The sequence below is a fragment of the Schistocerca americana genome, chromosome 7 (genome assembly GCF_021461395.2).
Source record: "Schistocerca americana isolate TAMUIC-IGC-003095 chromosome 7, iqSchAmer2.1, whole genome shotgun sequence".
NCBI lineage: Eukaryota > Metazoa > Arthropoda > Insecta > Orthoptera > Acrididae > Schistocerca > Schistocerca americana.
Window position 1 is genome coordinate 291,227,973 of NC_060125.1, and position 27,582 is coordinate 291,255,554.

General features: G+C 41.1%; 1 protein-coding gene across 2 annotated transcripts in view; it reads right to left on the bottom strand.

Annotated features, from left to right (window-relative positions):
• The window catches only part of LOC124622037 (myrosinase 1-like), a 183,233-nt gene that overhangs the window by 129,906 nt on the left and 25,745 nt on the right, over nucleotides 1-27,582 (bottom strand). For both annotated transcript variants that reach the window (XM_047147595.1, XM_047147596.1), the window contains exons 2-4: nucleotides 16,898-17,094; nucleotides 3,142-3,275; nucleotides 1,932-2,066 (exon numbers count right to left, since the gene is read on the bottom strand). In XM_047147595.1, coding sequence (XP_047003551.1) covers nucleotides 1,932-2,066; nucleotides 3,142-3,275; nucleotides 16,898-17,094 — 466 coding nt within the window. The remainder of the gene's footprint in view (nucleotides 1-1,931; nucleotides 2,067-3,141; nucleotides 3,276-16,897; nucleotides 17,095-27,582) is intronic.

A 27,582-nucleotide genomic window follows, 5' to 3' on the forward strand; every position in this document is an offset into this window, starting at 1 on the left:
TAAAAAAAGGGATCGGTCGGTAAAACACATCTTCAGGCATCAAGGGATCGATATTTTTGTAATGGATGGAATTGTGGGGAGAAAAAATAGTTGAAGAAGACCAAGACATGACTGGAGTAAACAGGTTCAAATGGATGTGGGCTGCAGTAGTTATGCAGAGGTGAAGTGGTCTGCACAGTATAGTGTGGAGAGGTGCGCCAAACCAGACTTCCGACTGAAGATCACTACAACATGAATAAAAATGTAAACCTAGTCATTCAGCAGCTATAATGGATGGAGAATTCCCGTATGGTGTCATGTATTTTATGACATGCGGTCGTCGACTGCAGATCTTAGTTGAAACTACGTAAAACATTATGCACGTATGTCTCTTAAACCGGGTTATTCGTGAAACGCCAGAACGATATTGTTAGTCAGACCGCAACGATTGGAAGTAATATCAAGAAAGCGTTTTTTTAAAAATTGTTGCAGACAAGTGCTTTTAGTGATATATTTAGTAACACCTTTTTTAGGTCGTTTTAGTGTCTATTTGTCTGTTCGGCACCAGTTCTGCAATTGTTTTTAAACTAACTTCCTGGTGAGCTAGAGGCTTAAAATTTTCAACATAGCTCATAACTAGATGGCTATACAATATTAAACAGTTTTCTTGTCTGAAGTGTGTCGGAGGGTTATATTGTGTAGCACTCTTCCTCCCGTTTTCCGTTCCATTCGCGATTGTTCACGTTAAGAGTGATTGCTGGTAGGTCTTTGTGTGAGTTCGAAACTCCCTCACTTTTGCCCCCATGACCTTTGTGATACATGCGTAGGAGGAAGAAATATACTCATTAACTCGGTTAAAGGGGAACTGAAATGAAGCTAAAATTTACCACATGTCTCTGTTGTAATCTCATCGAAATGTTTGAAATCGACTGAAACATTTCACACTCACAATACTAACAAGAAGAAAATAACGAAGTAGATAATTTTTTTTAATATAACACGTTTTTAAAACGGACTAAAAAGCATAAAATCATTTATCCTAGCACCATACAGATTCATAAGCCTTTACAGATAGTCCTGAAAATTAGTGCTTCTGAATTTCTAATAGCTACGTGAATACCCGTGAAATTTAAAGCAAAAAAATTGAGGGCGTGCAGTATTTAATAGTGCGGAGTGTAGTGAGTAGCTGTCTTTGTAAAAAATCACGCAACAGTTCATATCATTCGCAGTGCAACAAAATTATTATCAGTGCTTATGTGAAGTATCAGTTTTCTACTGCCTGCATCTCGCGTTTTCCGTTTCAAATTTTACATGCACTGTTACAGCTATTAGAAAACTACAAGCACAATTGCAAGCACAATTATTTTTCAGGGGTATCTGTATGGGGTTAGAAATCTGTAAGAGACAAGGAGAAATTATTTTATACTTTTTAGTCTTTTTATAGACGTACCCGCCAGTGTAGCCGAGAGCGCTAATGCGCTGCTTCCTGGACTCGGGTAGGCGCGCCGGCCCCAGATCGAATCCGCCTGGCGGATTAACGACGAGGTCCGGTATGCCGGCCAGCCTGGATGTGGTTTTTAGGCGGTTTTCCACATCCTACTAGGTGACTACTGGGATGGTCCCCACGTTCCGCCTCAGTTACACGACCCGCAGACACATGAAAACGTTTGCACTATTTCAAGGCTTACACAAGATGCAGACAGCTGAAGTACACTAATTCCGTCCCTGGGGGGGTTCAGGGTGGCGATAGGAAGGGCATCCGGCCACCCTCTGTAACCAACACCGGCAATTCCATAGTAAAAAGGCTGACCCCGCGTTGAAGCGGGACAAAGGCCCCAAGAAAAAGAAAAATAAGTCTGTTTAAAGACACGTTGCATTAAAAAGCTGGCATTTAAATAATTCTTTATTTTTACAGCGACTATCTCCGCTGAGAGCTGACAAATTGTACTTACAAAAGGTTCTATATTTTTTGCTAGCATGCTGTCGATGACTTTGTTGTAGTGGTCGATTCCCTCTTGATTGATCTGGTTGGCATAACCTGTAGGTAGGATTCTGGACCACGCTATGGATATCCGGTACATGGTCGACTGAAAAGTGAGAAAACGCATATCACACTAATTTTAATTCCTGTGGGAGCTAGGTTGCAAAACTATTTTACATTTATATGGACAAAACCTATTCTAAAATAATGTCACCTACTCATGTTGGTAGACTACGTCTTATTCCTGCTTTCTGATTCTTAACCACGACATACTTCAATTATAGTTAAACAAAAAGTGGACATGGGAACACAGAATGCAAATAAAAGGCACGTTGTGAACGACCAGTCCGTTTGACAGGAGAACATTGATACGAGAGAACGTGGAACGAAATTATAATGAAAATGTGCTTCTTCTGTGTTACTGCAAGTTCTTGAAGCATACATCATTTTGCATTATTTAGTTTTTTGTACTTCTAGTTACAAAGCTACATTAGATTTTCAGTCTGATTTGTCTGTGTTGTGTACAAGAGAACTCTTACAAAAACTTTTGAAGTGATGTTTATCATTTGTGAATTTCTATCGAATCATTCACTATTCCGCACTATACATGTTTCCATTATCCAATACCTAAAGAACGAGATACGTTACACACGACAAATTTACGTGCAGTGTTATAGTGTGCTGGTATTACTTTACTTAAAACGCATAAAAATATAGAATAAAGCTCAAAATTTTATATTTTAATTTAGTGATGTGAATGTTCGACACAATATGGCAACGATAATGGAAAATCAGGCTCGAAACTAAAACTGTCTGACAAAAATCTAGACTGAAATTCTTAGTTGTAGAAGATAAATTTACAGCAATAGACTCTTGAGAGAAAATTCTTAATCAATGAGGTACAAAGTAGGAAGAGAGTCAAACAAAAACGTTAATTGGTAGACCATGGAAGCACAATAGAAACAGTTAAAGGAATCAACACCCAAAGGTGATAAAACGTTAACTGGTAGCTTCCGCAGAAGAAAATTTACTATGTAACAATAGCTTGACACACACATTACATTACAACTCAATATGAACCGTAGGCTCTGAAGGGAGGCTGTATAAATAAACTTTGTAGTGTTACAGTGAAACAGAATATAGAAGAAAAAACTGCGATTCTATTCGGCGATCATTCTTACCCCCATGTCTGAAACAATGTCGGTATCCTCCGGGTACTTGTGGTAGGAGTCATCAGTAATGTCTGCATTTGATCCATCAGTTGTGAAGTTTGGTTGTGTATGCAGCAGGCGATCCCAGATGTTTTCTCCCTTTCCTGTAAGGACAATGCAAACCAAACCGCTGTACACACAAATAGTATCTTGCATTCTCCCTCAAACAAATATCACTATTCACGAAGTCCCAACACAATGTAGGAGCAAAGACCAGTAAATCAGATTACAAAATTTTATTTTTTCAGTTTTCATTACAGTTCAGTTCAAACATTTTTATTTGTGTGACTAGTATCGCACTACATCGTCCATTCTCAAACCGTAGCCTTCATTGTAAGTGTTAACATACATTTGTACCAGTGTACACATATACAATAGCCACAACTGGTATTTTGACGTGTATGGAATAGTAATGATTATTCAAGATCCAGTAACTTCACAAAGACAAGAGGTACTGAACGTACTTCCATACGGTTACAACATGGATCTTGAGTAGACAACGTACTTTTGGAGAGAGCTTTCTATACTTGTCATTGTGATGATACTGGATCCTGAATAAACGTCACTAGGCCATACCTGTAAAAATATCTGTTGGTGCTGTTGTGCATTTGCACACTTGTGGAAATGTATGTAACCATTTACAACGAGCCGGCTGAAGTGGCCGAGCGGTTCTATGCGCTACAGTCTGGAACCGCGCGACTGCTACGGTCGTAGGTTCGAATCCTGCCTCGGGCATGGATGTGTGTGATGTCCTTGGGTTTAAGTAGTTCTAAGTTCTAGGGGACTGATGTCCTCAGAAGTTAAGTCCCATAGTGCTCACAGCCATTTACAACGAACACTGTGGATTGAGATTGGACAATGTAGTCCGAAACTAGTCATCATAAATAAACATTTTTGAATGTAACTATGAGAGAAATTGAAAAAATAAAAATTAAAAATAAAAAGTAAAATTTAAAAAAAATTCTCTATGACTAGTGTTTGTTAAAAAGCTATATTTGGTGCGCCTTATTCCACCTAAGAATTTATTCCCACAACACGGCAACGTTTCGGAACTTAATCTCACTGGTTCTCCAAGCAAAAACTATATACACTTGACATGAATCTGTAAATAACGAATGATATACGGCGTGTCCCAAAAAACACCAACAAACGTTACGGACAGGTTCCTTACACCAAAACAAGAAATTAATCTCTAGTAAACAAGAGCTCTGACGCTCATATCTTAAGAGATGAGAGAACATGTTCACCTTCGATGCTATGAAACACATCTCATGTACTGCCAGCTCTTTTCTTTTCATACTTTGGGAAGAGTTAGTATGGATAAAAAAATGTGTTCAGTAAACATGGGCTCTGAAATGCGTACTTTAAGAGCTATCAGTACTTGTTTGATAGAAGAGAAACAAGTGCTCATATTTCTTAAAGTATGCAACTTAGAGTCCATGTTTACTTGAATTTATTTTCTCGTTTTGATCAATACTTTCTCCTCTCAAAATATGGGAAGCAAAGACCTTGGTGTAGAAGCGATATGTTTCATAATATCGTATATGGACAAAGTGCTCATACCTCGCTACGGTCGCAGGTTCGAATCCTGCCTCGGGCATGGATGTTTGTGATGTCCTTAGGTTAGTTAGGTTTAACTAGTTCTAAGTTCTAGGGGACTAATGACCTCAGCAGTTGAGTCCCATAGTGCTCAGAGCCATTTGAACCATTTTTTTGCTCATACCTCTTAAGGTATGAATTTTAGAGTCCATCTATACTAGCCGTTTTTGCTTATTTTTGTATAAGGAACCTTTCCTTAAAGTATGTCGGTGATTTTTTAGATACCCCGTGTAAGTATTAGTTAGGCACTTGATGATTTCAACGCGATTTGCCAATGAATATTAGTATGTAAATGCGACAGAATTGGAGAAAGTGCTGTTTTAAAAAGAAATGTTATTGATTATGGTTCACTTAGGAATAAATCAATAGAAACATAAAGAGAAATGGATGCGGCAAAAATTTGAATAGTTAAAAAAAAAACAGTGGTTATCGGGAAGATAGATTCAGCATATAAAATTCAAAACAACTTTTGGTGGAATTAAAAGCAATGGTGTCAACATAAAGAGTGCAAAGGAATTCCACTGTTAATTGCAAAAGAGAGAGCGGATGGGTGAAAGGAATATACATTGAAGATCTCTTCAGTAGAGAGAAACATTAATGTTAGAGACAGACAAATGCCAGAACTATTGCATAACGGCTCATGCAGACAAGTTTTTTTTTTACAAGAATAGTACATAGAAGAAGGGAAAGATATTCAGCATATGTTAAGTGATGATAAACTTCCCTTTATGGAAGGTAAAATCATTTGAGAAGCAGTTCTGACGTAGCGCTTGATAATCGAGGCAAAGCTTACGGAAAATGGAATACCTTTACAGGATTTATCAACACAGAAAAATAATCATTTTATAAATTTCGCAACACAGTCGCAGACTAGGGGACTGATGACCTCAGATGTTAAGTCCCATAGTGCTCAGAGCCATTTGAATCATTTGAACCGTCTCTAATAAGCTACTCGTTGACGGGACGTTTAGCTCAAATTTTCCTTCTTTACTTCCATAATGGACAAATTTAAATTCATTTCTTTTCCTGTACATTTTTGTATTTTCTTCTTTGGTCGTTGGATTTAAGTATTTCTTCTGCCACACAAAAATTCTTCGCAGTTACGTTTCTTGCACTTGTGTTTATCTGATCAACATCTGTAATTATCCAGTTTTAGGTATACGTGTTCCTCTTCAGCTAAAGTGCCTACTACAGTCTTTACTCTCGCAGTGTCTACGACTCTGAGACATTCAAGCGTGCATAATCATTCCTCAATAATTTATTACTACCATGTCTTCTACATTGTTTCTTCCTGACGATCCTCTTAAACTGCAATTTTCTCATTATTATAGTTCACTTGAGATCCGAGTATATACCTGCTCCTGGCTACACTACACAATTCAATATATGATTTCGGAATTTGCGTCTCGTCATAATGCAATCCAGCTGGAATAGTTCCGTGTCTCCCATCCTTTTTCCAAATATTTCTCCTCCTATTATGACTCCTAAACATAAGACACATGCTAACACTAAATCGGTCACTGTATCTGTGATTGATATTGCCGGAGTTGGGGGGTACTACATGTAAGTTTAACAACATACAACGTGGATTAAGTGCAGTGCCAAAGTGACCAGTCTATTTGTGAATAACGTTGGATAGTTTGAACGTTAATAGACGTTCCTGTTTTTTGAGTCATCAGTCTTCTGATCGGTTTGATGCGGCCCGCCACGAATTCCACACCTGTGCTAACCTCTTCATCTCAGAGTAGCACTTGCGACCTATGTCTCCAATTATTTGCTAGATATATTTCAGTCTCTGTCTTCCTCTACGGTTTTTACCCTCTGCAGCTCCCTCTAGTACCTTGGAAGTTATTCCTTGATGTCTTAACAAATGGCCTATCATCCTGACCCTTCTTTTTGTCAGTCTTGTCCACATACTCCTTTCCTCTCCGATTTGTCCAAAACCTCTTCATTCTTTACGTTATCAGTCCACCTAATTTTAAACATTCGTCTGTAGCACCACATCTCAAATGCTTCGATTCTTTTCTGTTCCTGTTTTCTCACAGTCCATGTTTCACTACCATACAATGCTGTGCTCCAAACAAACATTCTCAGAAATTTCTTCCTCAAATTAAGGCCAATGTTTGAGCTATTAGACTTCTCTTGGCCAGGAATGCCCTTTTCACCAGCGCTATTCTGCTTTTGATGTTCTCCTTGCTCCTTGCTTCGTTGTTTACTTTGCTGTCTACGTAGCAGAATTTCTTAGTTCATCTACTTCGTGACCATAAATCCTCGTCCGCAGCTCGTGGTCGTGCGGTAGCGTTCTCGCTTCCCACGCCCGGGTTCCCGGGTTCGATTCCCGGCGGGGTCAGGGATTTTCTCTGCCTCGTGATGACTGGGTGTTGTGTGATGTCCTTAGGTTAGTTAGGTTTAAGTAGTTCTAAGTTCTAGGGGACTGATGACCATAGATGTTAAGTCCCATAGTGCTCAGAGCCATTTGAGCCATAAATCCTGATGTTAAGTTTCTGGCCGTTCTCATTTCTGCTACTTCTCATAACTTCCTTATTTCTTCGCTTTACGCTCAATCCATATTTTGTATTCATTAGACTGTTCATCCCATTCAGAAGATCATGTAATTCTCCATAATTTTCACTAAGGATAGTAAAGTTATCAGTAAATCGCATCATTGATATCCTTTCACCTTGAATTTTAATTCCATTCCTGAACCTTCCTTTTATTTCCATTATTGTTTCTTCGATGTATAGATTGAACAGTAGTGGTGAAAGACTACATCCCTGTCTTACACCCTTTTCCATCCGAGCACTGTGTTCTTTGTTTTCCACTATTATTATTCCTTCTTGGGTCTTGTACGTATTGTGTATCACTTGTCTCTCTCTCTACATCCCTATTTTCCCCCAGAATTTCGAACATTTTGCACCATTTGAGATTGTCGAACGCATTTTCCAGGTCGACACATCCTATGGATCTGTGCTGATTTTCTTAGAGTCTTACTTCAATTATCAACCGCAACGCCAGAATTGTCCCTATAGTGCCTTTACCTTTCCTAATGCCAAACTGATCGTCATCTAAGACATCCTCAGTTTTCTTTTCCATTCTTCTGTATATTATTCTTGTCAGCAACTTGGATGCATGAACTGTTTAGCTGATTGTGCAATAATTCTCGCACTTGTCAGCTCTTGCAGTCTTCGGAATTGCTGGACGATATTTTTCCGAAAGGCGGATGGTATATCGCCAGACTCATACATTCTACGCGCTAATATGAATAGTCGTTTTGTTGCCACTTCCCACAATGATTTTAGAAATTCTGATGGAATATTGCCTAGTCTTTCTACCTTATTTGATCTTAAGTCTTCAAAGTTTTAAATTCTGATTCTAATACTGGATCCTAATAGGCATAGGAACAGGGAAATTAGAGTAATTGGGTGAGCTGCTGGCGCTAAATCTTCCTCTGAATCTGAGAGTCATACTAGATGAATAGTCAATGTAATCTGTACGGCTCTCAAGCAGGTACGAGGGCCTGCCCAAAAGTAATGACTTCGAATTTATTCTGGGAAAACCCAGAACACTTTTTATAAAAACAGTTTATTAACAATTTACGTCTTTGTTTCTCATATCTACATACTTATTTCTGAGCATAGTCACCTTGGTGACGAACATATTTCTCCCAACGAGAGACCAGATTGTTGATACCGTCATGAAGAATGTTTGAATTCATTGATGGAGCCACAACCTGACTTCTGCTTGCACCGCCTCATCACTATCAAAGTGAACTCCTCGAAGGTGTTGTTTATGTTTCGTCAACAGATAAAAATAGGATGAAGCCAGGTTGGGATTGCATGGAGGATGATCCACTACAGTAAACCCAAGGCGTCGGGTTGTTGCAAATGTCGCAGCGCTCGTGTGTGATCGGGCATTGTCATGCTGGAGAAGAAAGGGGTTCCTTGTTTGGACGAACTTTTCTAAGGTAAGAAACTCGACTACAGCACACTGTTTCTCACTCATGGAGATAGTTACGTTACATATCGCCATGTTACACGCTACAATTCGAAGCCATCTGGTTGCGGAGAGTCGCGTGAACGAAGCGAAAAAGTCGACTGGGTAATATGCATGGCAGGTAACAGCTCAACCGGTACCGAGAGTAGAATAAAAAATTTTGGGGCATTATTTTTTAGCATGCTCTCGTATATTGCTGATAAGCCTGCAAAAACATCTCTAAAATTTGAATGCTCTGGTAACGGGGCACTAGCTACACAACGCAAGAAAATTGAGAAAACAGAAGATATTGTAACAAACGATTTGGTTGGAATAGGTAACTTTTTCCTTTAATGGAGGTTGTCACCCAAACAGTAAACGTATAAACATGGTACCTTGAACTTCTTTGAAGAGTATCTCATTAATACATTAAAATTCCAAAGCATCGGGGACGAAACAAATACAGTTTTGATTGCAGGGGAAATAATATTTCTTTTGTTGTGTTTCGGCCTTCTGCGGCATTGTCAGGAAATTTTAATATACTGGAATATTTTGATTAGTCATATTTCTGGGGACCATGTGCGTACGTTAAACAAAGACATTTGCTGATGAATCCCCAGAAGGTCGAAACGCGTCAGTAAAAGTATTGTTTCCCCTGCAACCAAGTCTGTTTTTCTTTTGAGATACCAACCACAGCTGCTGTAACAGATACGCCATAGAGTGGGAAGAACCGAAGTATAAAGGAGTTATTTCAGACAGAACGTTAATCTATAAGGAATACCTTACAAAGACAGCAAAACATTGTTCAAGGAATTATGTCATAAAGAAGCTGTACGGAAGCACATGAGGTTCTTCGGCATCTACGCTACGATCAACAGCTTTAGCTTCAGTTTACTCAGTAGCAGAACACTGCTTCCTCGTCAGGCTGACCCACTCTCAGGTTACCAGTTCTAAATCATATACCTCCACAACAACGTCAAAGACAACACGTAGTTCTTAGATGCGTTAGAAACATTGCGAAACATTCAATATCTTCCTTTTCATTCATTCTTTGATAACATAAGTCTTAAACGACCCCACTCTAGAAAAACCATCATTTTCTGAAAATATACGCTTAGAAAATGACACGTTTGGTATTGCGCAATACTGGTAAATAGATAGTATAACTGCAGATCTCAAGAAATTACTATGTATCTCTGAAAAACCGACTGGTTTTGACGTTCCAAGAAAGTCCTGAGTAATTCTTAGGCCAGTGAGAACCAACGATGGTAGATGTGCGGAGGTAAATGTTGGGCTGGTCCCAACGCCTAACTCAGAAAATACGATACACAGACAGTTAAAATACGACAGCACAAGTAACTAAGGTTACACGATACACACCCATGGCATCGCCGACCGCGGTGGACGAGCTGTTCTAGGCGCTTCATTCCGCCACCGCGCTACTGCTACGGTCGCAGGTTCGAATCCTGCGTCGGGCATGGATGTGTGTGCTCTCCTTAGTTTAGTTGGGTTTAAGTAGTTCTAAGTTCTAAGGGACTGATGACCTCAGATGTTAAGTCCCCATAGTGCTCAGAGCCATTTGAACCATTTGAACTCCCACGGCATCTGGGCACAAAATTACAATAGAAAAAGTTTGCCAAGTCATGAAATTAACAGACCCCGTAAGACGAAATGAACCCTCGGAAAGACAGTTTGACAAACAGTAGGGAAGGTACCGTCACAGCTGCAGTACACCTCTGTCAGTATTGCATTTAGAAGTTTCCAAGGACATGGTAGGACGTGTGACACCAGTGCTGCGATCGAGTGCAAAGGTTGTAGAAGATTCCCAAAAGTGTTGGAGCAACTGTTCACATGATAAATACTTTCCGAAAATAATTTATTGTTTGCCACAATCAGACTTATTTCGAAACCTAGTTATCGGTTTCGGCCGCCATATCACCCATCATCAGAGCATTCAGTCCCAGCCATGAGGAAATCTGATGTCATTTGCGCTCTCCATAGTGGTTGGGAGTAACCCACGGCATCTGTTTTATGATCTGTTGATTGCCGATGACGGCCGAGAGTGGTAATAACGTTCTGAAATTGGTATGACTTTTGCGGACAATAAAGTACTATCAAAACAATCACTGTGGGTCTCCAATTCGACTGAACTGTTGCTTTAACAGCATTTTCCGTCATTCATAAACATATCTTGTACACTGTTGTCGTTTAGTTTCTATGTATGTCATTTTCCTATAGATCCCAAGTGCACGTTTGTAGAATCACGGCGTAAATAGAATTTGAGATATAAAGACAGACTGCACTATTATGCAATAAGGAATTATTGGTTAATATTGTGGGAAATCACGCTATATTGAGACGAGTTAGTTTGTTCACTTCGCCTGATTTTCCGAGAAAAAATGTTAGTATGTTTTGATCGCCATAATGAACAAATTTAATAAATTTTAATATGGGGTTAAATAGAATAGGCAACGTGTCACAGCGTTGTAGGGGAGGTCGAGACGAACAATTGGATATAGGACTCTTTCGGTATATCAGACTGGGAAGAGACCTCAAACTACAGCCCATGTGCACCACGTGAAATATTCAACATCCTGTTGCTCACTTACTCCACCGGTTCAATGGGCTGTTTCGTTAAAATTGTTAATTTGAACTTTTTCGTGATGGTAATGAAAGAAAAAATATATTTTTAAACCTTATGGAAAAACTAATTACACATACTTCTTGTTCAAAACTTAAATCCTTCCAAGCACAATAGTTTCGTACCAAGAAGGCCAGACAAGAAAAACGAATAATTGTTAGTACTGTCCTAACAATAAAATGTAGAGAAATTCTAACGCAGAGATTAGTTTCCGTGTTGTAAGATTCTGCTTCCATGTCTTTATATTTTACCTTTTGAAAACAAAGAAGGCTGTGTGCTTCTTCTGTCACGACAAGATTTGTATCTCTTTACTGCGAGCGCGCGCGCGCGCGCGCGCGCGCGTGTGTGTGTATGTGTGTGAGACCATTTTCGTTGGTAATAAATTCCAAGTACCCCTCAAGTAAAAGCATTTTTTTAAAATAATTACTTAATTGGGTAGCCATCCACACTGCATCGGCCTGAATATTCAGCCATTGGAGAAAAAGAATGAAATTACTTAAGATCTTAATTATTATAACGAGAACCAATCCCATCGCTGTTGGCATGTGTTTCCATGACACGGGAAAATCTGTATGTGAAACTTTCGAATTACTCTTATCTTTAAATGTCACATAACTGGAGGACTTTTCCTTTGATGTAATTTACGCTATGGCCGGGCGGAATGGCCGAGTGGTTCTAGGCGCTACAGTCTGGAGCCGCACGACCGCTACGGTCGCAGGTTCGAATCCTGCCTCGGGCATGGATATGTGTGATGTCCTTAGGTTAGTTAGGTTTAAGTAGTTCTAAGTTCTAGGGGACTGATGACCTCAGAAGTTAAGTCCCATAGTGCTCAGAGCCATTTGAACCATTAATTTACGCTAACTTGAAGGCACATTTAATTCAGCTGTTCACATTCATAATATTTTGAGGTGAAATTTACACTACGTCTATTTTTCATTGTATGTTTTTAATATTCAGTGGTGACTTAAGACAAAATGTCGCCCTGCGCCCATGCGCTGTAGCTCACGTAAGACGTGTATATTTCTATTGTCTATTGTCAAACCACAATTTATGAAAGTTGTTTATATTTTATTAATAGGATTAAGTAGGAATAATTAATATTTGTCATGTTGGAAATAATTGTGGTAGCAGGGAATATCTGCACCAAAGTATTGTAGGCAGGAGAGACCGCACATTGGTATAATTTTAAAAAGGACTGGAGAGACCGCGTATGGATACATTTTTAAGAAAAAAGCGGGAAAGACCGCGCATTGATACATTTTGTAATGGTAGCAGGGATTGACTGCACCAGAAAGCACTGTTGGCGGGAGAGACCGCACTTTAGCGTTCGTAGGAAGTCAGTAGTAAGCGAGAAGTGAAGCGAGTCGGTAGCAGGTCTGAAGCGAGAGGTTGAGAGGAGCGGTGTGCCTGCCAGCCACCAGCTATGATTTACAAGAATTTATAAACGGATGTACAGAGACATCAGTGATGTACAGAGACATCAGCTAACTATTATCATAAGAGGAGCTAATATTATTGAATTATTTTTTTGAGAAACTCAAGACTACTGAAGGTATGTTTGCGCAATGCTAGTCGTAGGATTATTGTGAAAAGTAAGTCCCATTTGAACGTTTGTAAAATCATTTCATTCAGAATATAATTAATTTTTGCCAACAATATTGCATTACTGATTATAATCCATCCCAAAAACCATCAACGTATAACTTTGCAAAATTTTATTGTTGTCAAGAAAAAGTTTAACTATGAATTACGTAACGTCAGTCAAATTAATTAAAGAATAACGTTAGCTTTGCTATTAAGGAATAACGTCAGCTTTGGTAATAAATACAGCCACTTATTATGACAGCCCACCAGCAGCTAATAAAGTATTGTAAAACAAAGTAAGTATATTCATGCCACAGTTCGATGTAGCAGTCAGATGGCGATCCAGAAAAAAAAAAAAAATAAAAAAAATCACTTTTAATAAGCAGCAATTAAATTTGTATGCGAAGATAGACAAAGAGAATAAATTTCAAAGGGAAGATTTCATTTGTTATTATTAAGCAAGAGATAGAAATCCTAAGGGAAGGTTTCATAGGTTATTGTAGCAGGGAAGGTTGCGTAACAAAAGAGATACAGAGGAAACAAGAAGGTTTCACTCAGGTAGTTTTCCTAGGCCACTCTGAGGCTGCTTCCCGTCTTGACAGGCCATACACGTCCTGTTTCAATATGTTCGTCTCGACGTCACCTACACCACTGCAGTACCGTAGCACTCTTCTACATCTTCTCACACATATAGCGATCAGACCATTTGATTGCCAGTTATTGGCAGTTAACTACTTTTTTTTTAAGTCGTCAACCTTTCGACTGATCTGATGCAATACTCCGTCTTTTCCTGCCGTGCATTAATCTCTTTATCTCGGTGTAAGTACTAGATACAACGTTCTCTATGAGCTGTCTAGTGGTTCCTGGTCTCCGTCTTCCACTACTTCTTCTGCTCCTTCCAGCACAAAGTTGGATGCTGTAGTAGATGTCCTTCCAACCGTTCCATTCTTGTGGTTACGGTCTTCTATGATCTTCTATCCCCCTGCTTCTCCTTTTAGTACATCTTTCTTCCGGCACTTTAAATGTAAACTCCATTTTAACATTTTATAGCGTCACATTTCAAATCCTTGCAGTTTCTCCTTCTCCAGATTTGCGATCGTCGGCAGTTCATTTCCAAGCAATGATATCCTCCAGACATTCACTTCGGGAACTTATTTCACGTTTCCATATCTATAGCTGATACTAATAGAGCTATTTTAGTGAATAAACATTCCTTTGCAGGAGCCGGTTAACTTACGATATCATGCTTGCGTTGACCATCCTGTGTAATCATGCTTCCTAGATAAGAAAATTCTTCTTCTTCTCATTAACGCGCTTTTACCGCTACCATATCTTTTCTAATTCTTATGTTATGCGCTACATACACACTATAAACTTTCATATCATATTCAATTATTACTTATTAATGAACCAAAATCGGACGATTAGTGTTGGTTACAACTCCACCCATAACCCTCGAAAGGCAACCGAAAATGAATGTCGGAAGATAACTGATTAAAGACGATACGGGCTGAATGTATATTTCTTATGCATCTTGGATTGTTTTCGTAATAAACTTAATTGCGCCGTCAACAACTGCATATTTATGTTCTAACTGAGATTATATCTAAAGATATGTAAGCTATTAGTTATCAGCAGGAAAATTACAGAATATATATGCATTGAGCAGCATATAACCTCCATTTGACACTCCATTAAAGATTGTACAACAGCTCCTGTCTACAGTTTCATTCGTGCTAAGCTCCTAGTTCGCCTCCAGTTGCAAGCTCTACCTGGTGAAGGAGGAAAGGAACATTCTAGAACAAATTTGAGAGACTTTAAGAACGCGAGAATTATTTTAACGGATACTATGAATATTATTATTAATGAAATAAACATTAGTCTTCAGTATTCTGACTGGTTTGATGCGGCCCACCACTAATTCCTCTTCATCTCAGAGTAGTACTTGCAACTTACGTCCTCAGTCAGTTGTTTTATGTATTCTAACCTCTATCTTCCTCTATAGTTTTTACCCTCTATAGCTCCCTCTAGTACCATGGAAGTCATTCCCTGATGTCTTAACAGGTATCCTATCATCCTGTTGCTTCTTCTTGTCAGTGTTTTCCATATGTACCTCGCTTCGCTGATTCTGCGGAGAACCTTTCCTAGTTTTCCCACAAGCCATGATTCACTACCGTACAATGCTGTGATCCATAAATTCATTCTCAGAAAGTTATTCCTCAGAATGAGGCCAGGAACGCCCTGTTTCCCCTTGATAGTCTGCTTTCTGCGTCCTTCTTGCTTCGTCCGTCATTGATTATTTTGATTCCAAGGTAGCAGAATTTCTTCGCCTGCTTACTGTTCACGAATTTTAATATTAATTTTGTTGCTAATTTCATTACTGCAACTCTTGATTTCTTTCGTCTTCAAAATTTTGTTAATATGTGGAGTCTCCAAACGTTGTGTGAAAGAAAAGATTATCCATAGGAGGATGTACAATTGCATTACATATTCGTTGTGCACAATGAATAAATAATATGATTGCATGGCCTACTACAGACATGTTTTCTTTCACAAAAATACTCTCTTTTTTCAGTTTACTCTCAATCCATTTTTTATACTGATTAGACTGTTCATTCCACGTCCTGTAATTATTCCTCACCTTCGCAGAGAATAGCAATGACGTCATCGAATCTTGTCACAGATATAGTTTCACTCCGAATTTTAATGACATTCTTGTACCTTTTTTTATTTAAGTCTTTCGTTCTTCGATGTACAGACTGATCAGTAGCGGCGAAAGACTGTACCCCTCTCTTAACACCCCTTTTAATCTTAGCCCTTCCTTCTTGGTCTTCCATTCTCATTGTTCCCTCTTGGTTACTGTCCATTCTATTGCTTGAGCCTTGTCAAGCAGCTACGCAGGGTCAGCCATCGTTAATCGGATTTGGCATGTTAATATTTAAGGGGTGGCCAGATGCCCTTCCTGCCGCCACCCCGTTCCCCCCCGGGACGTAATTAGTGTACCACAACTGTCTGCGTCAAGTGTAATCCATGGAATAGTGTGAATGTGTTCAGATGTCTGCGAGCCGTGTGACTGAGGCGGAACACGGGGATCAGCCCGGTATTCACCTAGCGGGATGTGGAAAACCGCCTAAAAACCACATCAAGGGTGGCCATCACATCGGCCCTCGTCGTTAACCCGCCGGGCGGATTCGATCCGTGGCCGGCGCACCTACCCGAGCCCAGTAAGCAGCGCGTTAGCGCTCTTGGCTACCATGGCGGGGCCTCTTGGTTACTGTATATATTGTGTATTATCTGTCTTTTCCCTTAGTCTTCCCGTACAGCTCACTCCTAACTTACCCATATTTTGAACATCTTCGATCATTTTACAATATCGAACGCTGTTTCTTGGTCTAGTAATCTTAGGATTCAGTTTAATGAAGTCTTGCTTCCATCATCAGTCTCACCGTCACTAGTGCGACAGTAAACTGATCTCCATCTAACAGATCCCCACTTCCGTTTTCCATTCTTCTCTATATTGTTATTTGAGTAAGTTGTGTGTATGCGTCGTTAAGCAGGTTGTGCGATACTTCTCGCACTTCTCTTGCTTTCTTCGTGATTGTGTGGATTATGTCTGACGGCATTTGAGCAAAATCGGAGCTTCTGCAAATCAACCTGGATGGTCTCGTGGTTGCCATTTTCCGCAGTGGTTTCAGAAATTCCTAAGGACTACTGTCTATCTCTTCCACCCTATTTGAAGTATAACAGTAAAAACAAAATAAGTTATTGGTGCAGTTTTACTAGACAGAATATTGTACCACATGTTGCTTTTGACACTAATTACTACACAGGTAAGAAGTTTTGGTGAGCAGTGATTAATAACATCAGGGTGATGATCCAGATATGTTTCGAAGCGCAATGTGGCTGTAACTGAGCCGGTAGCTGACTCACCGTCGGTGTTCCAGGCCCCCTCGGTCTGATAGGCTGACGTTGCGAAGCCCAGGTAGAAGTTTTCCGGGAACTGGTTGCTACTGTCGGTCGCGGCTTCAGCGGCAGATTCCGGGAATGGCATTACAAGCACAAAAGCCATTACAAGGATGACATCTGAACATGTAGCTCTCTTCCAATACCACAGTCCTGAATTCATTCTGTAAGAGAACGATACCTGCGTCAGAAGCGAAGCGAAAAATTCTTTTTACTCACAAGAATACATGTACTGTGTGGAATTCCCTTTGAAACACACATAAACATTGATGTTTTAAATTTTGTACATTTACTTCTGCTGCAAATAGAAGACGTGTACAGGGGCTATTTAGATAAGTAAAGATGACAAGAATGTGTCGCACAGAGAAGACATGTTAATGCGGTGCAGCACCGGCTCTGACATTGGTAATATCCAAATTTCAGTTATGGGAATCCACAAGCTTCTTTAGGTACGTGACATCCAGCTGAAGCCACTAATTGATGATGGAGACCCCTAGAATCATCAGGTTGCACGGATGTTGACCGCTACGATCCACTCGTCGTTGCACATGGTCCGAAACATTTTCTATGGCATTCATCCCAGAACGCTAAAGGGGGGGGAAATGTTACATTGCTACCAACTCATCGTAAAGTTTACTACTCCACGTTTTATTCAAAGGAGGTATATGTTATAGGTTAAACAGTAGTTAATTAACATTATGAAGTCTCCAGTGGTATGTTGCGTACCAAATTAAGTACAAAACGTCCTGTTTCATAACTTGCTGCTAACATAACCTTTACGAGGATTTAATAATGAAGATTTAAGATTGTGGACTAGTTGAGGTGCGATGGGAGGGAGGGGGTAGGGGCCTTGAGTGTTCGTCAAACAAAATGTAGTGAATAAGGTTGTTGTGTACTTGGATGACAAGAGTGTCCAAGAAACGCTTCTTCCTGGAAATCTAGATGAAATGGCGCCATTTTATCACCGAGAATATTGAAATAAACATCCTGGTTGGAGTAAACGGTACCATAAATGAGTGGGGCCAAATTAGAGTACGAAAAATACCTTCAAAACATACAAAACCGCCCCTGGGCTAAATCATACTCCTCGCTTATTGAAGGCCACACGCCTCACTGGGGCGTTGGTGCATTCGTCATTTTGCTTTGTTTGAAAGGAGGCAAAAGCACAACACGTCGGACCATACTACACGCCCCCAATCAGCCAGTGTCCAGTTTCAGTGTTGTATGACCCACTGAAGAAGTGAGCTCTGTGTGTCGTTGTGAGAAATAGTTTTACGAGGTACCCTACTCAAAATGTCTAGCACATACAGTTCTCTTTGAGATGTTCTCTCGGAACCTAGTTGAGGTGGGCTGCATTTAGTGACAGCAACAATTCTTGTGCGGATTTGGAACCGAGTGTCACTGACAAGTTGCATATATGTCCGGTTCCCGTTAGGTTCCTTTTTCCGCATGTCTTTCTTCACCACTGCTCACATGCGAATACAACTAAAGCGGCATTAGGCTATGTAGTGTTCTATTTAATAAAAATTAAACTAAAATCCGCCCGAACAGGCCATGACCATTTCAGTGTGCACCTCGCTTGTGCATGGTGGGCGACGAGTCCTGCAAGTGTACACTTTGTTTACCTCACGTCTCAGTACTACAGTGGTTGCATCAGCGTACTACTCAACCACGATATTATTGCAGTAAGCCACGATCGGAAACGCGTGGTGACGTTGCAGTAAACAGTTACGATGCAGACTAAGGAAAAAGTATCGCACTGTCAGCCGACCCTGTGGCCGAGGGGTTCTAGGCGCTTCAGTCCGGAACCGCGCTGCTGCTACGGTCGCAGGTTCGAATCCTGCCTCAGGCATGGATGTTTGGGATGTCCTTAGTTTAGTTAGGTTTGAGTAGTTCTAAGTTCTAGGGGAGTGATGACCTCTGATGTTAAGTCCCATAGTGCTCAGAGCCATTTGAACCAATCGCACTGTCAATGCCTTCAACTCAGCTGCGCGTTTACTATCAACACCGATAACGTGCTGACTCACGGTAAGCCGACAGAAGCGCACTCACTCCTGCGTGCAATGATATTGTGGTCGACTGATACTACAATGTTGTGTTTCACCATTAGATTATTGCGTGTGGAGTTCAGTAAAGAGCGAAGTCTGCAAGCGCACAGTGAACACAAAGGACGGTGGATTTTTTGAATACCTTTTGTGAGGAAATGGACACAATTAAACAAAACATAAGATGACACTATTTCATTTACTATCACCTCCATCTGCCCTGTTCTCCAGTTTCCACGGAAACTGTTAAACATATTTGACATACGTTCATACTACTTTTTTTTGCAGAACCACTAATACTAACGCACCTCAAACCATGTACCTTTCCTCCTGTCTCACTCTGTATAAAATATGTAGAAGAACCAAGGGGGAACAATAAGAATGGAATACCAAGTACGAAATACTCTTATTAAAAAGGGTGTAAAGAAAATATTCTCATTTATCGATTATTATTAATGTATTGAAAGCTATGTTGTGAAATTTTGCTTGACTTAACATAGCTGCGTAACTGAATTTTTCAAACGTGATCATGATTTGTTGGCCAATCTTGTTGCATCGATTAAGCATTTCGCACGCATTTACAGATTTCTGACAAATTTCTGAATATGCCGGTATCGTATGGAAACGTTGTTGCTGTTTGTAGAGATACTGTAGGTGATTTCTTAGTCGCAGAGTTCCGGTTTCAAGACTGTTTACTCGTGGTCTCACTAAACGAGGCGACAATGGAGCAGTACCTAGGTGACTTACCTCATCAGAACATGTGAATGAACAGGGTGTGAATAAATTGGAAGACGTTATTCAGATGGCAGAACGCACTCCTTCAATAAACAAATGCAGATGTTCTATAAATATCGGCGACCCACGCACAAGACTATGGCGAAAAGTACATATGGCCAGCCTCCGTCATTGTTTTCTACTTCTTCTTCTTAGCCTTTCCCTGTATCCCGTCGGTATGATAACTACTGGATTTGACGATGTTAGAGGCATAGGGTGGTCGGACGCCCTCCCTGTCCTAAAGTTTGTGCAACACAACAGCCAGAACGGGTCCATGGAACAAGTCTTCGTCACCAAAGGATAACTGTATTGTGTTAGATCATGAACCATCGTGCGTTTGGAATTCCTCTTTTTTTAATAGCGTCCACCTCCGTAATTAAGCGGTCAACGCAGCTCATTGCCATACAGGGGACCCAGGTTCGATTCGCTGTATTGCCAGATAGGTTTCCTTGGTAGCAGGACTGTTACTGGTGCCCTCACCCTCGTGAGGACAATTGACGAGCTACTCGATCGATTATCAACCGTTACAAGGTCAAGAAACCGACAACGACAACGGGAGTGGTGTGGTGACAAGGTCAAGAAACGCGACGACAACAGGTGCTGTGGTGACCACATGCCCTCCCTACCATGTGCAGAGACGCCATAGGCAGAGGATGGCACGGTGGTCGGACTTCCCCAATTTTTCGTCCAGAGCCAGAATGCGGACTTTCCGTTACCTTTCGAGGAGCAGTAAAGAAATATTGTTACGTGGACTGATGAACGTTGCCGACACATTTTGACCATTGGTCTGGAGCCGTGGTTGCTGTACTTAGGAAATAATGTGGTGGTATCCTATTGGTTTCCACGCTGCAGCTTCACTGTAATTCTGTTCACCCTGAGCAGGCCAGTAAATACACTCATGCTCATAAATTAAGGATAATGGTGACACATGGTGAAATAACGCTCTGGTGGGCGGTTTGCGAGTTTAAATCACCTCGGGGTATGACCATGCGGTGCATTTGACCTGCAGTCGTCGCACGGTGGCGCTGGCAGCAGTCCACATACGCAGAGGTGTGGTGGTGAATGTCAGAGTACGGTGCAGCGAGTAAGTGTGCAGACGTTTTCAGAACGCATATTGATGACGTTATGAAGGGTAGAACTGAACCAGCGACTGGTGGCTTGTCAAACACAGCAGGTCGTAGCACGGGCCCTCCGTGTGCCACAGAGTGTGATCTCAGATTATGGCAACTATTCCAGCAGACAGGGAACGTGCCGAGGCGTTACGGTACGAGACGTCCACAGTGTACAACACTACAAGAAGACCGATATCTCACCATGAGTCTGCAGACGGCCACGGAGTACTGCAGGTAGCCTGGCTCGGGACCATATCGCAGCCACTGGAACAGTTGTCTCCAGACACACAGACGACTGAACAGACATGATTTATTCGCCTGAAGAATTGCAAGGTGCATTGCACTGACCGTTGGTCACAGGACAGCCCGTAAAGCCTGGTGTCAAGAACACAGTACATGGTCATTGGAGCAGTGGTCCCAGGTTGTGTTCACGGACGAGCCCAGTTATAGTTTGAACAGTGATTCTCCCCGGATTTTCATCTGGCGTGAACTAGGAACCAGACACCAACCCCATAATGTCCTTGAAAGGGACCTGTATGAAGGTCGTGGTTTGATGGTGTAGGGTGGGATTATGATTGGTGCACGTACACCCCTGCATGTCTTTGACAGAGGAACTGTAACAGATCAGGTGTATCGGGACGTCTTTTTGCACCAGTATGTCCTCCTTTTGAGGGGTGCAGTGGGTCCCACCTTCCTCCTGACTGATGATAAAGCACGGCCCCACCGAGCTGCCATCGTGGAGGAGTGCCTTGAAACAGAAGATATCAGGCGAATGAGGTGACCTGCCTATTCTCCAGACCTAAACCCCACCTTGCAAGTCTGGGATGTTCTCGGTCGATGTATCACTACACGCCTTCAAACCCCTAGGACACTTCAGGAGCTCCGGCAGGCACTCGTGCAAGAATGGGAGGCTGCTCGACCACCTGATCCAGAGTGTGCCAACACGTTGTGCGGCTTGTGTACCTGTGCATGGTGATCTTATCTCATATTGGTGTCGGGGTACATGCGCAGGAAACAGAGGCGTTTTGTAGCACATGTGTTTCGGGCCGGTTTTCTCAACTTATTCCCAATACCGCGGACTTACAGATCTTTGTTGTGTGTGTTCCCTTTGTGCCTATGCTATTAGCGCCAGTTTTGTGTAGTGCCGCGTTGTGTGGCACCACGTTCTGCAATTATCATTAATTTGTTAGCATAAGTATGTATTGTCACAATTCACTTTGACAGCCTATGCCTTCTGCAATGTGCTAACACTCCGACCATAAAGAAGAAACACACTCGTCCGTTTTCTCTATTGTTAAGACTGCCGTCTCTGTTCTCCACTGAAGTTGTTGGTCGTCTTCATCTGTAATGCTAGAAAAGGTCTCTTACAAGGAGCTCTTACTCGAAGCGCGAAACGAGTTTTCTTCCTTCTTTTTTTAGAAGGTACTCCTTCGCCTTTTGCACCCCGGCTTGGGATCTAGAATGGTGAAGTTATCGTGGAATGTTAAAAATTCTTCAGAAAGTATCGGCCATTGAAAATTGCCTCAGTAATTTAATAACGTCTGAATAAAAAGAGGCCGCGTCAGCTATTTCACTCAACAAAAAAATTTCACTCCTTCAAGTACAGGAATGGTGCGTTTTATATCTGTTTGCTTCCACGCATTCACATTGTGAGACTAGAACTGAATACTTTTTAGTTCCTTTGACTTTTTTAAAACAGATAATGTTCTTTGATAGCTAACTTGTTTTGGGTTCCGGCTCCATAGATCAAACTCACTCTAGTAAGCGTTGTTCTGTCACACTGAATCACATGGTGACGTGTACATGAGGGTAGGTGGTCTGTACAGGTTTCCATCAAGAGTGTTACTGATACTGATTATGTCTGAATGTTCAACATGCTCTTTCAGATGTGGGAGTACGTTTTGGAAAGAAATGGTACGTATTAAGTAATTGTTGGAAGTAAAGAAATTTCTCCATATTCATAATTTTCCAGCCTCGGACCTACTATTCCATCATCATCAAGATGGAGAAAATTAAGCACTTATATTAGTTTGTGAAATAACCAGGTAATTGTAAATTTTTGCGCGCTCATGTTGAAATCTTTTTGCCTTGTTTACTAGTGTCAAGCAGCTTCGCTGCTTACCAGCACAATCACACATATATGTCACATTAGATTTGACTAAATCCTCCTGCTGATGGTAGTATAATATTCCGAACCACGTCATGGAAATGTAAATAAAATGAGTGGTTACAGATAATTATGTATTTAAATAATTTGTGATGATCACAGTTAGACCAAAACTCAAATATTCATACTCAAAATTTTATTTACACTTAGACTAACAACAGGTTGGCTGGAGAGCGACAATTCTCATTTTGCTTCAGATTCCGCACTTAGCAAGATCAATTTCGTGAGATTTCATTGATCTTGAGGTGCACGGTGTTTCAGACTTCTGTCTGGTTCAGACTGAATACTTGTCATTAATTTATTCTCCTCCACTCAATCTCCTCTGAGCAGTTTCATTAGCCCTACTTCGTCCCGGTCTGAGACTGTTAGACGTCTTCGTCCTCAACTTAAAAGGCAGTGAAGTTATCAGTGGGACTCATTATATAACCTTGACTTATTCTTTAGTCTCCTTTCACAGCAGGTAAGTGCAGAACTGCTAATACCCGACAAAATTATGTAACGTGCCGACAAGCTAAATATGTGATAAAAAGTTGTTTTTTCCAAGGACAAAACTGTGTCACGTCACGACAGTTTACGAAAAGAATGCGTAAACTAACACAAGGCAAGAAATTGAGCAATTTTAGACGAAGCACTCTCTTAAGCATTTAGGTGTCGTATGTTAATTAATGTGCTTACACCAAACGATGCGGTTAATTATATATTTCTGGGGAGTTACGTTGTTTTAATTCACATATTAAGAATGTAACGATTATTTACGCTGTCCCTATTCACTGTCAAACAGAACAGCCTTACATTTGTCACATAAAAACTGTAAAAGATAGAGAGTTAAAAAATCCTCAGTTCTTTTGTACAGCACTTAAAATATTGGTAATGTTATTCTAGAACGTTGAAGATTAGATGGGTAGATCATGTAACTAATGAGGAGGTACTGAATAGAATTGGAGAGAAGAGGAATTTGTGGCACAACTTGACTAGAAGAAGGGATCGGTTGGTAGGACATGTTCTGAGGCATCAAGGGATCGCCAGTTTAACATTGGAGGGCAGCGTCGAGGGTGAAAATCGTAGAGGAAGACCAAGAGATGAATACACTAAGCAGATTCAGAAGGATGTAGATCGCAGTAGTTATTTGGAGATCAAGTAGCTTGCACAGGATAGAGTAGCATGGAGAGCTGCATCAAACCAGTCTCTGGACTGAAAATCACAACAACAACATCATTGTAATATAGTATTCCATGCAATGAAACAAATATTTTGTATTGCAGCCGTGCTCTCCGTACCATTGTCGTCTCATGGTTGTTGGTTGTTACATGCCTAAAATTATTTCTTGGTTCCTACTTACTTTGGAACCGACGCCACTGAGAATTGCCAACATCCGGAACGGATAGGAGCCAGAAGAATAAGATCGCTGAGAACGTAAGAGAACTTTAAGAGAGACGGGTTGCTATCTACAAGGTGGTATCCAAGCTGCGCACTATAGGGTAGAGAAGTGGAGGAAGGCTGTCCACGCAATGCGAATTATTCGTATCGTCCTTCCACCACAGTTCCAATTTGGAAATTTATTTCAATGTAAAGTGTCTAAGACCTTTATATATCAACAACAGAAATGCACACTACAGGGAAAAAGCAGAAAATGAACGGCTCACCCACACGACGCGAGTACTTCGTATAGGGCATCAGAAAAATATTCTGTATTTTATATGAATTAACTCGCATCAGTTTGTTACTGCAGCCAAGACTCCGTGAATCTGACGAACCTGTAAATATATATGGATTATTATAAATATAAAAAGTGCAAAAGTACTATTAATATCACTAACGGAAATTCCTAGGCGTGACCAAATTTCAGTGTTTACCATTTATTCAGTGTTTATGTATGTTTTCAGTTCCAAACGAGATGTTTGTCTCTCAAAATTTGGTTTCATCTCGTTAAGACTGCTGTTACTTCGAGGACTAATTTTTATTTCTCCAGCGATCGAAACTAATACATATCCTTACACAATTGGCTGTACTAATCAGCTGCCCCATCGTACAATTTCTTATGAACGCTCGTGACGGCCGTTACTAACATATACTTTAAACTGGCAAAAGCGTGGGCAGACGCTCATTAAGTTGTGGCAAAAGCACTGTGAATGTCTGATACGAACATTGACGTAAAACACGAGGAGCATTAGCTGTGCAAAACATAAATACAAGCACTTGTAACTCAGGAATAAGTTCTGCATTCCAGTCAATACAATAATGATTAATGTAGTTGGTAGGGAGTAAGGGATTTATTTGCTAACAATGGTGGATAATGTAGCTTGTCTGTTGGATAATACCGTGCAATAAGAAATTTGTTCAACTTGTTAATATACTTTTGAGAAACATATTACGTTTCTTAAGTTGTATCTAAGTATTCACCTGCAAACATCTTGACGGCAACCTTCCTTTTTTCAATTTATTTATTGACTTATTTACTGGCACTCCTTTACAGAAAATTACACAACGACTGCCATCTACAATTTCATCCGCGCTAACAGCTCGTAGTTCTTCCCGAGCTGTGAGCTGGAAACTAAGGAAGCAGATAGGTACATTCTAGAACAAATTTGAACGATCTAACTGCACCGGCGTTATTTTGAGAGATACTAATGTATATTATTATTAATGAAATAAACGCTGCGTCTGATGTACTAGTTTAGTCTGCAGTTTTCTGAATGGTCTGATGCGTTCCGCCGCGAATTCTCCTCCAAGCACCGCGTCTTCTCAGAATAGCACTTGCTACCTATGTCCTCAAAAATTTGTCAACTGTATTCCAATCTCTGTCGTCCATTTCAATTTTTATCCTCTTACCCTCTGCAGTTCCCTCTAATACCACGGATGCTATTCTTGTTGTCTTAACACTTCTATCATTCTGTCCCTTCTTCTTGTCAGTGTATTTCGTATGTTCAAAAAATGTTTAAATGGCTCTAAGCACTATGGAACTTAACATCTGAGGTCATCCGTCCCCTAGACTTAGAAATACTTAAGCCTAACTAACCTAAGGAAGTCACACACATCCATGCCCGAGGCAGGATTCGAACCAGCGACCGTAGCAACAGCGCGGTTCCGGACTGAAGCGCGTAGAATCGCTCGGCCACAACGGCCGGCGTTCGTATTTTCCTTTCTTTGGAGATTCTACGGAGAACATCTTCATTTCTTATTTTATGCATCCACCTCATTTTCAGCATTCTTCTGTTGCACCACGTTGCAAACGGTTGGATTCTTTTCCGTTCCAGCTTTCCCACTGTCCATAAACGGCTATCATATAATACACATATCAAAAAATTTTTTGCATCAGCTCGGTTCCGACAGTTCCGGAATCTGTATAGAAAATTGGAATAGAGATCAACATAAAAATCATTTCCGCCCTTTTTATTGCTCATGAAAACCACACACTGAATGTTGTACCACCATACAGCGAGACCTTCAGAGGTGGTGGTCCAGACTGCTGTACACACCAGTACCTCTAGTACCCACTAGCACGTCCACTTGGATTGATGCATGCCTATATTCGTCGTGGCATACTGTCCACCAGTTCAGTAAGGCAGTGTTGGTCCGGATTGTCCCACTCCTCAACGGTGATTCGGCGTGGATCCCTCAAAGTGTTTGGTGGGTCACGTCGTCCATAAACAGCCCTTTTCAATCCATCCCAAGCATGTCGATAGGGTTCTTGTCTGGAGAATATGCTGGCCACTCTAGTCGAGCGATGTCGTTACCATGAAGGAAGTCATTCACTTGATGTGCACGATGGGGGCGCGAATTGTCGTCCAAGAAGACGAATGCCTCGCCAATTGCTACCGATATGGTTGCACTATCGCTCGGAGGATGGCATTCACGTATCGTACAGCCGTTACGGCGCTTTCTATGACCACCAACAACACACAACGTATAAAAGGGCAGTGCATGAGCGGAGCTGTCGTTTGTACTCAGTTGGTCCATATGAACAGTTTTCCGACATGATTATGGCCACACGACGGGAATTACAGACTTTGAAGGCTGAATGCTAGTTGGAGCTAGACGCATGGGACTTCCACATCGGAAACCGTTAGGGAATTCAGTATTCCGACATCCACAGTGTCAAGAGTATGAGAATGCCACGGACAACGCAGTGGTCGACAGTCTTCACTTAACGAGCGAGAACAGAGGTGTTTGCGGAGAGTTTTCAGTGCTAACAGACGAGCAACACTGCGTGAAATAACAGGAGAAATGTATGTGGGACGAACAAAGAACGTATCCGTTAGGACAGTGTGGCGAAATTTGGCGTTAATGGTCTATGGCAGCAGACGACCGACTCGAGTTCGTTTGCTAAGCCATGGAGCCAAGTTGTCAACAAGTCACTGTGCGAATTTGAGATAGCTCTGTAATGGTGCCGGCTGTGTTTACACAGAAGGGACTTGGTCCTGTGACCCAAGGGAACCGATCATTGACTGGAAATGGTTATGTTCGGCTACTTGGAGACTGTTTGCAGCCATTCATGGACTTCATGTTCCCAAAAAACGATGTTATTCAGCGAGCTACAGTTGTTCGCGACTGGTT